The sequence below is a fragment of the Brugia malayi genome (genome assembly GCF_000002995.4).
Source record: "Brugia malayi strain FR3 genome assembly, contig: Bm_v4_ChrX_scaffold_001, whole genome shotgun sequence".
Taxonomy (NCBI): domain Eukaryota; kingdom Metazoa; phylum Nematoda; class Chromadorea; order Rhabditida; family Onchocercidae; genus Brugia; species Brugia malayi.
In genome coordinates this window covers 24,519,010-24,532,975 of record NW_025062479.1, presented here as the reverse complement: position 1 = coordinate 24,532,975, position 13,966 = coordinate 24,519,010, and the positions used below count along the sequence as shown (strand labels likewise).

General features: G+C 19.0%; 2 protein-coding genes across 2 annotated transcripts; both read right to left on the bottom strand.

Moving 5' to 3' along the window:
• Positions 1-357: 357 nt before the first annotated feature.
• On the bottom strand, positions 358-7,839 carry Bm8480 (Uncharacterized protein; the record flags this gene model as incomplete). The annotated part of the gene is made up of 9 exons (XM_043075998.1): positions 358-453; positions 772-909; positions 1,010-1,156; positions 1,853-2,062; positions 3,331-3,445; positions 4,289-4,439; positions 5,307-5,475; positions 6,970-7,086; positions 7,690-7,839. 9 exons carry the CDS (start codon positions 7,837-7,839, stop codon positions 358-360), a joined length of 1,293 nt encoding a protein of 430 aa, XP_042931932.1.
• Positions 7,840-10,299: 2,460 nt separating this feature from the next.
• Bm18090 (Uncharacterized protein) lies at positions 10,300-12,004 on the bottom strand (the record flags this gene model as incomplete). The annotated part of the gene is made up of 3 exons (XM_043075997.1): positions 10,300-10,440; positions 11,185-11,358; positions 11,894-12,004. The coding sequence occupies 3 exons, from the start codon at positions 12,002-12,004 to the stop codon at positions 10,300-10,302; spliced, it is 426 nt and encodes a 141-aa protein (XP_042931931.1).
• Between the last annotated feature and the right edge of the window lie 1,962 nt (positions 12,005-13,966).

Here is a 13,966-nt window from a genome sequence, read left to right as displayed (position 1 = left end):
ATGGATTATTTATAAATTAATAAGTAATTTTAATTAATAAACTAAATTAGTAAGAAATTTTATTATTGCATTAGAAATATGCGAAATTTCATCAATTTATTAAATAATTAAGATTTGAAAAAGGTTAGATAACATATTTTAACATTTGAAATTAATCATTCAAATAATTTCTAAAAATATTTCGGAAAAAAATTTTGCCGGAAACGGAAGATCAAGTAGACTGCAAATACTGGTACGATGGTATTAATAAATTTCTAAGTGATATAATATTTTGATCAAATAAACAAAAGCATTTGCAAAATTATGGATATAAAATATTATTTATTTATTTCATTTTGTAGCAAAATTTTCATTATATTAAATTCCAATATCGTTTCTTTCAAATTCTTCCGGATTTGTTGTCGGAAATGATGGATCATATTCCAGTGCTGATAAACGTTTCCGTTTGCTAGGCTGTAAAATATTTTTTCTTCAATAAAATTCTAAACATAGAAATAATTTCCTTTTTTTTATTTCAAATAAATTTAATTACGCAAACATTTCAATCATAAAAATTTCAATATTGAATTTTGCAACACAAAAAACCGGAAATTGATAAATCAGGAAAAGATAAAGCCGGTTGCAATAGCAATAATTGTTCCTATTCGTTTTTCTTTTTTTTTTTATTTCAAATACATTTAATTACACAAACATTTGTATCACAAAAATTTCAAATATTTCAATCTTGCAAAAAAAAAAACCGGAAATTAATAAATCAGGAAAAGGTAGAACCGGTAGCAGTGGAGATTGCTGTCCGGTTGTTACACTTGGAACCAAAGGAATTGAACTTCGAAGTGCACTAATAAATTCTTTAAATGGATTTTTTTGTTTTAATCGATTTTCAGACACATTTTGTACCTTTGATAAATCCTGAAAAAAAAAAAATTTCTTTTTTGAATTATTCCTGAATTACAAAAAGAAAAAGAAAGAAAGAAATATTTTTAAAATTTTATTAAATCCTGAAATTCACATTTTGATTTGCGTTTAAATTGCATTCATTCGATGAATCATTTTGCATTGATGTTTGTTCGGATCCGGAATGATCAATTTTTTCCGATTTCGAATGTGATGATGAAGTTTTTTCTCGTGAATCTGCTTCAAGAATTACATTATTACCCTAAAATGATGCATTTTTTGAAAATGAAAAACGAAAAAAAGTTTAATTTAAAATTTTATAAATTTTAGAAAAAAATAAAAAAAAAAAGGAAAGGAAGAAAACAAAATTGTACATTATCATTTTATATACATTCTGATATTTCAATTGCTGTTTTAAGAATTATTTCAGAAAAGTTATACTTCGGTTATATTTCAGGAAAGTTATACTTTAGTTATATTCAGGAAAGTTGTACTTCAGTTATATTTCAGGAATGTTATACTTCAGATACTTCAGTTACACTTCAGGAGGGTTATACTTCAGTTATATTTCAGGAAAGTTATACTTTAGTTATATTTCAGGAAAGTTATACTCTAGGAATGTTATACTTCAGGAAAGTTGTACTTCAGTTATATTTCAGGAATGTTATACTTTAGGAATGTTATACTTCAGATACTTCAGGAAAGCTATACTTCAGTTATACTTCAGGAAAGTTATACTTCAGTTATATTTCAGGAAATTTATCCTTCAGTTATATTCAGGAAAGTTATACTTCAGTTATATTTCAGAGAAGTTATACTTCAGTTACACTTCAGGAAAGCAATACTTCAGATATTTCAATTATACTTCAGGAATGTTATACTTCAGATACTACAGATCAACAATTTAGATAATTTCTGATAATCCTGATAAAAATGATAAGATTACTGGAAAGCATACCACAAGATCCCAATCCCATGGATCTGAATAAGAAACCTGTAATCGAATCAATGTTTTCTGCAATTGATTATAGATTAATTTATAATTGGGACGTGTTTCATAGTTTAATGATCGAATATGTTGCATTATTTCAATCCATTCTTCCGGGCAATCTTTAAATAATTTTGCATCGCTAATTGTTTCTTTTTCCTTTGCGACTGGTTTTTCTAACTGCAAACACTAATTCTTTACAGTGATCAAAAAAACTGATCAAAATTGATTGATTGATTGATTTTTCCCTAATTATAAGAAATAAATTCAACCTTAAATAAGCCTAAATAATTGTTTGATTAATATCTTCAATTTAAAGAAAAAAAAAAAGCAAATAATTGTTTATTTAAAATAACGCATCGATTAATTGATTAATTGATTGATTTGATTTTTTTTCCTTAATATATAAGAAATAAATTTAATCTTAAATAATAACACTAAAAAATTATTCAATTAATATCCTTAATTTAAAAGAAAACAATAAATAATTGTTTATTTGAAATAACGCATCGATTAATTAATTAAATAATTAACAGATTAATTTTTTCCTAATGTATACGAAATAAATTCAACTTTAAATAATCTAAAAAATTATTCAATTATATGTTGATTTAAAAAAAAAAAAAAAAATAGCAAATAATTGTTTATTAAAATAACGCATCGATTAATTGATTAATTGATTGATTTGATTTTTTTTTCCTTAATATATAAGAAATAAATTTAATCTTAAATAATAACACTAAAAATTATTCAATTAATATCTTTAATTTAAAAGAAACAATAAATAATTGTTTATTTGAAATAACGCATCGATTAATTAATTAAATAATTAACAGATTAATTTTTTTTCCTAATGTATACGAAATAAATTCAACTTTAAATAATTCTAAAAATTATTCAATTAATATGTTTGATTTAAAAAAAAAAAAAAAAAAAAGCAAATAATTGTTTATTTAAAATAACGCATCGATTAATTGATTAATTGATTGATTTGATTTTTTTTCCTTAATATATAAGAAATAAATTTAATCTTAAATAATAACACTAAAAAATTATTCAATTAATATCCTTAATTTAAAAGAAAACAATAAATAATTGTTTATTTGAAATAACGCATCGATTAATTAATTAAATAATTAACAGATTAATTTTTTTTCCTAATGTATACGAAATAAATTCAACTTTAAATAATTCTAAAAAATTATTCAATTAATATGTTTGATTTAAAAAAAAAAAAAAAAAAATAGCAAATAATTGTTTATTTGAAATAACGCATCGATTAATTGATTGATTGACTGATTGATGATTGATTTTTTCCCTAATATATACGAAATAAATTTAACCTTAAATAACCCTAAAAATTATTCGATTAATATCTTTAATTTTTTTAAAAAAAAAGCAAACAAACAAACAAATAATTGTTTATTTAAAATTATTTATGATTTTACTTTAATATCACGCCATGGAAGTCCAGTAGTTAAATCAACAAGAATGTAAGCAAGTGACCAGAGGTCATCTGCTCGGCATACATCTTGTCGTTTATGAATACGTGGTGAGCAATACCTGAATTTAACTATTATTTTTGAAAATGTATGAAATAATTGTAAACAAACTTCTTAGCTACATTTAATAAATAACTAATTTAAATTTATAAACAATAATTAAAATAAACAAATAAACAATGGCACTTTATTACTTTTTTCATATATTTCAAATAAAATTAATGTAAATTAATAATTTTGCTTTTCATTTGACAAATATTAGAAAATAAATTTGTTTAATAATTTTCAATTACATATCAAAAAGTTAATAAAATAGCATATAATTTAATTTAATCTAATTTAATTAAAATTATCCAAATAAATTTTCAAATTACTTTCTCTTTTTTTTTTAATACCTTAAAATGCCACAGACAAAAAAAAAAAAAATAAGTGAATAAACAATTTTGCATTTTGCTACTTTTTTTTTCATATATTTCTAATAAAATCAATGTGAATTAATAATTTTGCTTTTCTCATTAATTATAATTTTACAAAAAATCAAAAGTTAATAACATATAATAATAATAATTTAGTTTTTTTTTTTTTAATTTAGTTAATATATAATAATTTTAGTACAAAAAGTTAATAATATATAATAATAGGCATATAATTTAATTTAATTAAAATTATCCAAATAAATTTTTAAGTTACTTTCTTTTTTTTTCAATACCTTAAAATGCCATATAATAATAATAGTAATAATTTTAGTTTTTTTTTTTTTTTTTTTTTAATTTAGTTAATATATAATAATTTTAGTACCAAAAGTTAATAATATATAATAATAGGCATATAATTTAATTTAATTCAATTTAATTTAATTAAAATTATCCAAATAAATTTCAAATTTTTTTTTTTTTTTTAATACCTTAAAATGCCACGGACAAAGACTTTTTGTCGTTGTGGTCGAATTGTCACTGAGCCATTCAAATTCTTTCGAATATATGTTCGACACATTCCAAAATCAACCAAAAAGATCATTTTTGCTGCTTTACCGCTTAATCCAACTAGCATATCGCCTAGAACAATTATTTTAGATTGAGAGAATCAATCAGTTGTTGGAATAAATTAATTATTAATTAATTAATTAAAAATAATTAATTAATTAATTTTCTTTATATGATAAGTTGATGAGTTTTGCAATGTTTAATTCTTAATCAAAATTAATTTTCGTATTTTAAATTTCGAAAATTTGCATTCAATTGAAAAAAAGTTTAATTAAATAGCTAATTAATTGTTAAATAATCATATCATTGATTAGCTTTTAGAAAAAAAAAAATGATTCATATAATCTACATAAAGCTATTTTTTTAATTTTTGCATTTTAAATTTAAAAATTTGAATTGAATTGAAAAACTTTATCAAATAGCTGATTTGATAATCGTTTTATATTTGAATTTATATTTTAATAATCGATTTATTTATATTGAAATTTATATTTGAATAATCATTTGATTGATTAGTTTTTAGAAGAAAATAATCTATTACTTACCTATATTAAACTATTTCTAAAATTTTCATATTTTAAATTTCAAAATTTGAAATGGAATTTCAAAAAAAAAAAAAAAAAATTTGAATTGGATTGAAAATTTCAATCATATAAATAATCATTTAATTGATTAGTTTTTAGAAGAAAATAATCTATTACTTACCTACATTAAACTATTTCTAAAATTTTCGCATTTTAAATTTCAAAAATTTGAATTGGATTAAACTTTTGTGAATTGGCTGATTTGATAATCATTTTATATTTAAATTTACATTTAAATAATCATTTTATTGATTAGTTTTTTTTGAAAAAATGAAATTTTTTAAATTAATTTTTTTTTTATTATTTTATTACTTATATTACTTAAACTACTTTTCGTCATAAAATAAAATTAAACCAATTTTTAAATCTCGTAAAATATAGCCAATTTCATGTATTTGTTTAATTTGATATAATGTATGCACGGCAATACGAGCTGAACATCCCGGTGATAGTAATTTATTTGGTAAATTCTGCCGTAAAGTCCAAATACTTTTGCCGAATAATGTTGTTAACATAAATGAAAACTAAACAATATACAATTTTTTTTAAAAAAAAATTAAAAAAAAAAAAATATTTTTAAAAATTTATTTTAGTTATTTTATCAAAATTAATCATTGATATTAATCATTTTACATTTAAAATATGTTATTTGCAAATATTATTGAATATATTTTATGATAGTTAAATTTTTTAATTTTTAATTAAATTTTTTAATTTTTACTATTTTATTTCATCATTTTACTTTTTTTTTTTTTTGATTTATTACAAAATTTAAAAGTAAATTTTAAATTAAATTATTAAATTTTTACCAGTTCATAACGTTCACAATAATATAATCTAGCTTTCTCCTTTCTTTTTTGATTTATTAGCAAAATTTATCTTATCAAATTTGAAATAAAATTTTTTGAATTTAAATTATTTAAATTATTTTTTAATTAAATTCACAACGTTCACAATAATATAGCCTGGCTTTCTCTTTATTTCTTGATTTATTAACAAAATTTGTCTTATCAATTTGAAATAAATTTTTTGAATTTAATTATTTAAACTTAAATTATTTTTTATTTAATTCAATTTAATTCACAACGTTCACAATAATACAATCTAGCTTTTTCTTTACTTTTTGATTTACTAATATAAATTGTCTTATCAAATTTGAAATAAAATTTTTTGAATTTAAATTCAAATTATTTTTTAATTTAATTTAATTTAATTCACAACGTTCACAATAATATAGCCTAGCTTTCTTCTTTATTTTTAATTTACCAATATAAATTGTCTTATCAAATTTGAAATAAATTTTTTGAATTTAAATTCAAATTATTTTTTAATTTAATTTAATTTAATTCACAACGTTCACAATAATATAGCCTAGCTTTCTTCTTTATTTTTTAATTTACCAATATAAATTGTCTTATCAAATTTGAAATAAAATTTTTTGAATTTAAATTCAAATTATTTTTTAATTTAATTTAATTTAATTCACAACGTTCACAATAATATAGCCTAGCTTTCTTCTTTATTTTTTGAATTACTAATATAAATTGTCTTATCAAATTTGAAATAAGATTTTTTGAATTTAAATTCAAATTATTTTTTAATTTAATTTAATTTAATTCACAACGTTCACAATAATATAGCCTAGCTTTCTTCTTTATTTTTAATTTACCAATATAAATTGTCTTATCAAATTTGAAATAAAATTTTTGAATTTAAATTCAAATTATTTTTTAATTTAATTTAATTCACAACGTTCACAATAATATAGCCTAGCTTTCTTCTTTATTTTTAATTTACCAATATAAATTGTCTTATCAAATTTGAAATAAAATTTTTGAATTTAAATTCAAATTATTTTTTAATTTAATTTAATTTAATTCACAACGTTCACAATAATATAGCCTAGCTTTCTTCTTTATTTTTTAATTTACTAATATAAATTGTCTTATCAAATTTGAAATAAAATTTTTTGAATTTAAATTCAAATTATTTTTTAATTTAAATTATTAAATTTTTACCGGTTCACAACGTTCACAATAATATAATCTAGCCATATTTTCACGTGTTTCCAATTTGTGTAAAACAGCAATTTCTTGATGTAAATAATTAGTCTTTGATCCTCGATCATATTCTATCTAACAATAATTAATTTTAAATAATTTTAAATTCAAAAAATTTTTTCATTATTTTAAAAATTATTTCTTATTTAATAGCAAAAAAAAAAGACAAAAAAATTTGCTAACATTTATTGCATATTTTTATAGCTATAATAGATAAATTTAATAAAAATTTTTTTAACATAATAAATTTAACAATAAACAAATTTGTTTTATTTTATTTGCATTAAATTATATATTTAAATTTTTTGCTTTTTTTTTTTTCACTCTATTACAAATTAAATTTTTTGGCCTTTTTTTTTAAATAATAATATAACAAATTATTAAATATTACAAATTTTTTAAATATTACAAATTATATACAAATTATTTAATTAAATATTACAAAAATTTATACAAATTATATAAATATATTAAAATTATACAATTTATTTAAATATTACAAATTATATACAAATTATTAATTAAATATTACAAAAAATTAGACAAATTAAATAAATATTACAATTATAAAATATAAATTACAAATAAAAATTATAATTATAATATTACAAATTATATTTTTAATAAATTTGCAAAAAAAAAAAAAAAAAAAAGAAAGAAAAAGTTTTTAGAAAAAACCTTTATGCAATATTTTTGACGATTATCAAATTTATCCTCAACTTTAAATACAGTACTATAACGACCCATTGATAATGTTTCGAACAAAAAGCGCCCCTCAATAACTGTTCCGGGCGGTAATTGGATTGCTAGCGGATTTGTCTTACTCATCACACTATAACACAGGTTACTCTTTTTTTTTTTTAAGTTGCTTTTTAAATTTTTTTAAATTACTTTTTTTTTTTTAAGTTACTATACAAGGCTGCAATTTTATGCATTTTTTCCTTAGACTGTGCAAATTTTTTATTTTAGAAATTTTATACTATGCGAATTTTCATTTTAAAATTTTAGACTATGCGAATTTTTATTTTAGAAATTTAAACTATGCGAATTTTTATTTTAGAAATTTTAAACTATGCGAATTTTTATTTTAGAATTTTATACTATGCGAATTTTTATTTTAGAAATTTTGTTTATAATAAAAATAAATGCATGATGGATTGATTAATAAAGTTTGCATCACTGATTACTGATAATGAAGTGATAATGATATCAGCTGATAATGATATCGGCTGAACAAGAAACTTTAATGTAATATACAGAAAATTTTTGATTAACAAAGGTTTGCTTCAACTATTTTAAGTATATTTAATTATCAATTTAATTATTGTATTACCTAATAAAGTTAATCAGCAACTTTTAATCATTTCATCAGTAATTTGATATTTTAATTTCTTGTGCAAATTGCAATAATTTTAAAATCAAAATTCAATTGTTCAACATGTCAAAACAAACGTACCATTGATTCTTCATAATTAAACAATATTAAGTAAATGTAAAGCAAAGTTATTTATAAGTACTACTAAGTAAAATTTGCATAAGTTAAAGTATAAGTTAAACCAATTGTTGCTAAGTATTTTTCATATCAGTAAATAACAACACGTATTTTCTTACGTGTTTTAAGCGTTTGCTGAAATCAATTTTTAGGGTAAAATAGTTGACAGATAAACAATTTTCACGTACGATAGTACCTAACGTCACGTGACATTTTGTTTTCACGCATAAAAGAGATCAAAAATTCTTAGCAGTTGTTTTTCTTATTTATATTTAAGCAATGAATAAAAGAAGCTAAAAATAAGCATGGAAATGCTTGATAATTAAATCACTGCTTATGAATTGTAGGCTAAAATGCCAACTTGGCTTGTAAGGCTAATTAGGCTTCAATGTAAAATATTATCGAGCAGAATGGTTGAATTGTAGGCTAAAATATGTCAGCTTGGCTTGTAAGGCTAACTATTGATATGGCCTTCAATGTAAAATATTATCGAGCAGAATGGTTGAATTGTGTGGCCAAGATGTGATCTTGGCTTGTAAGGCTAATTATTGATATGGCCTTCAGTGTAAAATATTATCGAGCAGAATGGTTGAATTGTAGGCTAAAATATGTCAGCTTGGCTTGTAAGGCTAATTATTGATATGGCCTTCAATGTAAAATATTATCGAGCAGAATGGTTGAATTGTGTGGCCAAGATGTGATCTTGGCTTGTAAGCCTAATTATTTATAAGGCTTCATTGTAAAATATTATCGAGCAGAATGGTTGAATTGTGTGGCCAAGATGTGAGCTTAGCTTGTAAGCCTAATTATTTATAAGGCTTTAATGTCAAATATTACTCAACAAAATGATTTACTTTATCCAAACATATGCAAACAAAAAAACGATAGCAAATAAAATTAAAACAATTTGTTATAATTTACCTTTGTCATACATAACTATCATTTTATAATAGCAATAACTACCTGAATACAAACATTTTAAATAAAATAAAAATAAATTTTATTCAAAAAAAAAAAAAAGAAAATACAATTTTAAGTATTACTTTTAGATTAATATATATTAAGAAAATTTAATTTGTTCAAATTTAATTCTAACTTTTGTCATCCATACTATCTGTCTAATAGCTAATTTTGTTTGTTAATTAATTATTATTAATTAACTATTTTATCAGATAAATTATCACTGCTCCAAATTATTGGTACTAATTTATCATTTCTTTTTTTTAATATTTACAATTGATAAAATTGATAAAAATATATATTTTTTTCTTCGTTGAAATTTAAAAATAGTTGTGAAATTTTTAAAATTAATTAATTAAATTAATTCATAATGAAAATATAAATAATATAAAATCAAACCATTCCACTTCAATCATATAGAATTTACAATTTTTTTTGCAAAATTTTTCAAAAAAAGATAGAAACAACAAATGAATAATTTATTAAATAATTCTTTTTTGACAATAAAAAAAAAAAGTTAAAAGTTAATCGGAAAATAATAAAAATTAAATTTAAATTAATATTTTCCTTTTTATCAACAATATAAATAAATTTTTAACTATAAATTTCTCAAAAAAAAAAAAAAAAAAAAAAAACAAAATTTGATGTAAAATTTTAAATTTTAATTGTGCAATTAATTTGCATTATTAAATTTCAAATAAATACAAAAAAAAAAAAATGAGAACAATTTTTTTTTTTTTTATTTTGCATTTTTCATAATATAAATTCAATTCATTGAAGTAATCTCGAAATATTTATCATTCCTTATCATTCATAAAAAATTCCTTATCAGTTTATCAGTTTTCATTTACTTTATTCAAATTAATTTTTTCATTTTCTGATGCTTGAAATGATTGTTTGGAAGTGTTTGTCGGCGAATTTGTTTGTTTGGAAATATTTGTCATCGAATTTGATTTTGTTTTTACTGATTGCAAATCCTTTAATAAAAATTATTATCATTTAATCATTTCACTGATTTGTATCATATCAGTTTATCATTTTTAATTGAATTGATATTGATAAAGTAATTGATAATAGCTATCATACTTCTATTTAAATGATTTAATAATGATTTTGATAAAAAAAAATTTTTTTTTTTGTTATCAAAATTATTGCTATAATTTAACAACAAAAAAAAAAAAACAATTTAATAACTTATAATTAATTAACTCTAATTTAAATTTAAATTTGTTAAAAGTTAACAGAAAAAAACAATTTAATAACTTATAATTAATTAGCTCGAATTTTGAATTTAAATTTGTTAAAATTTAAACAAAGAAAAACAATTTAATGACCTATAATTAATTAACTCTAATTTGAATTTATATTTGTTAAAATTTAACAAAAAAATTTAAAAGTTTATAATTAATTAATTCCAATTTTGAATTCAAATTTGCTTAAATTTAAACAAAAAAAAAAACAATTTAATAACCTATAATTAATTAACTCAAATTTTAGTTTGTTAAAATTTAACAAAAAAATTTAAAAGTTTATAATTAATTAATTCTAATTTTGAATTCAAATTTGCTAAAATTTAAACCAAAAAAAAAAACAATTTAATGACCTATAATTAATTAACTCTAATTTAAATTTGTTAAAATTTAAACAACAAAAAATAAACAATTTAAAAACTTATAATTAATTAACTCTAATTTAAATGAAATTTTGAAGAAAATAATTACTTGTTTTGGTGACAATTTCACATTTTCCATTTTGTCACCTTCATTAGTCGTTTTGATGTTTGATGTTTTCGAAATATTACAATCATCTTTAAATAAACTTTCTGAAAGGACTGGTCGTCGTGGTCCAATTGGTTTCATTCCTACACCATATTTTTCACCATCACGGCGAATTGTCTATAAAAAATTTTTAAATTTTTAAAAAGAATTTAAAAAAAAAAAAAAAAAAAAAAACTTACTTTAATTATCATATAAGTATATTCATTTTATATTTTTAAATTTTAAAAATAGATAATGAATATTTATTGTAATAAATTAAATTACTTATATGATAGGAATCTTATTTTAAGTTATCATATGAATATATTCATTTTATATTTAAATTTTAAAAATAGATAAAGATTAATTATTTTAATAAATTAATATACTTATAATTAAAATACATATTTTAAGTTATCATATAAATTTATTCGTTTTATATAAATTTTATGCTTTAAATTTCTAAAAATAAATAATAAACATTTTTGTATTAAATTAAATTACTTATATAATAGGTTGGTTAGCAAAAATGATTGTGAAAATTTGAATAAATATTTACATAAAATATAAATACATATTTAATTAATAAAATATAATACATAAAATTAAAATATAAAATGAAATTCAAAAAAAAAAAAAATTTTTTTTAAAAAAAAAAGAGAGAAAATTAAACCGCATAAAATCCTAATCGACCTCTGGTTGGAATAAATTGTAAACCGGAAATTTGTGGCCTTGGAATTTGTACCGGTTCCATATTACATAATGAATCACGTACTGCTGCCATTAACTATCAGGAATTCTTTTTTTTTTTTTTTTTCAGGAAAGTATTATTATTAATAAATGCTAATAATAATAATAATCTATAATAAAATGAAATTGCTAAAAATATATTTTTTCAAATTAATTTTATAAAATTAAAAATGAAATAACAGTATTTAAAAACATAAAAATGAATAATGCAAATATTAATTTTGCTGCATTTAATGCAAATTTTAATTAAAAATTTAAATTGATAAGATAAGAAATTTTTTTTTTTTAAATTTTAATAAGCATTTGCATTAACAAAAATAATATATTAATTTAAGCAAATAATTTTTGTTTATCATAAAATTTTTTTTTTTTCAAAATTAAACAATTAATTGTGTATCTTTTTACTTTTTTGAAAAATAAATCTTTCTTTAAAATTTCTCAAATTATTATTAAAAAAAAAAAAAAAAAAAATGATTGATTGAAATTTTTTTTTTAAATTCGTTTCGAATGAAACGAATTTAAAAAGAATTCATAACCAATCAAAATTTCTAGTTAAATAATATAAATTATGCAATCTTCTCTATTCGATAAATCAAAAAAAAAAAAGTCCGATAAATTGAAAAATTTTTGTAATTCCAAAATTTGCATTTATAAAATATTTATTAAATTACTTCTTTAGTTTCAAATTTTTTTTTTTCATTTACTAATTTAATGAAGCAAAAAAAAAAAAATTTGAACTTTTTAAATTTAAAATTCTTATATCAAATGATTATACTATCCAATCAATCAATAGCTCAGATCATTTACTCATTTTTTACCTTCGATTGTATTTTAATAGTGTAATATCATTCGAAATATTCTTATCACTTATCATATCACAAAAAATCAATAGCTCAGATCATCTATTCATTCACGTAATATCATTCAAAGATTGTTATCAACTTATCATATCACAAAAAATCAATAGCTCAGATCATCTATTCATTCACGTAATATCATTCAAAGATTGTTATCAACTTATCATATCACAAAAAATCAATAGCTCAGATCATCTATTCATTCATGTAATATCATTCAAGATTGTTATCAACTTATCATATCACAATAAATCAATAGTTTAAATTAACTATTCACTTATTACTTTTCATTGTATTATATAGTAGTATAATATCATTCAAAACTTGTTATCAACTTATCATATCACAATAGAATAAAACTGATTTAAATAGGTTATTTTTTTGAAAAAAAAAAAAAAAAACGATCATTGTTTACAAAATATATCAAAATTAAAAATAAACAAATAGTAAAAATAAGAAAACATTGAGATTAAAAGAAAAAAAAAAAAAAGAAAGAAGAAAATATATTTTGGAATATTATTTTTTTGTTACATAAAAATGACCTTTCAAGAAATTATTCATTTTTCAAGGTCAAAGTAACTATCATGTCCTATTGATATGTTATTGAATGTATTGAGATATAACTTCTAAAATGTATTTGTAAAATTGTTTCATTTTTTTTAAAGTTTAAATTTGTTGTAATTTTTAAAATAAAAAAAAAAAATTTTTTTTTCGCAGTTTAATTAATTGACCACAAATTTATGAAATTTTATTCCAAAAAAAAAAAAAAAAAAAAATATTTGTACAATAAACTTTCATTTTAAATGAAATTTATAGATATTTTTCTTTTTTCATTTTAGTTTTTTTTTTAAAAAAAATAATAATTTTGTTTAAAATTTATTAAAACAGTTTTATAATATATAGGAAAATAAGCAAGTAAGTAAAAATATAATTAAAATTGGAGTACTGTAAATAATAATTAAATTAAAATTAAAATGTGAAAATTTCCAATGCACAAGTAAGTAAGTAAGTAAAAATATAATTAAAATTGAGAGTACTGTAAATAATAATTAAATTAAAATTAAAATGTGAAGATTTCCAATGCACAAAAGTAAGTAAGTAAGTAAAAATATAAAGTAAAAATGTAATTAAAATTGAGA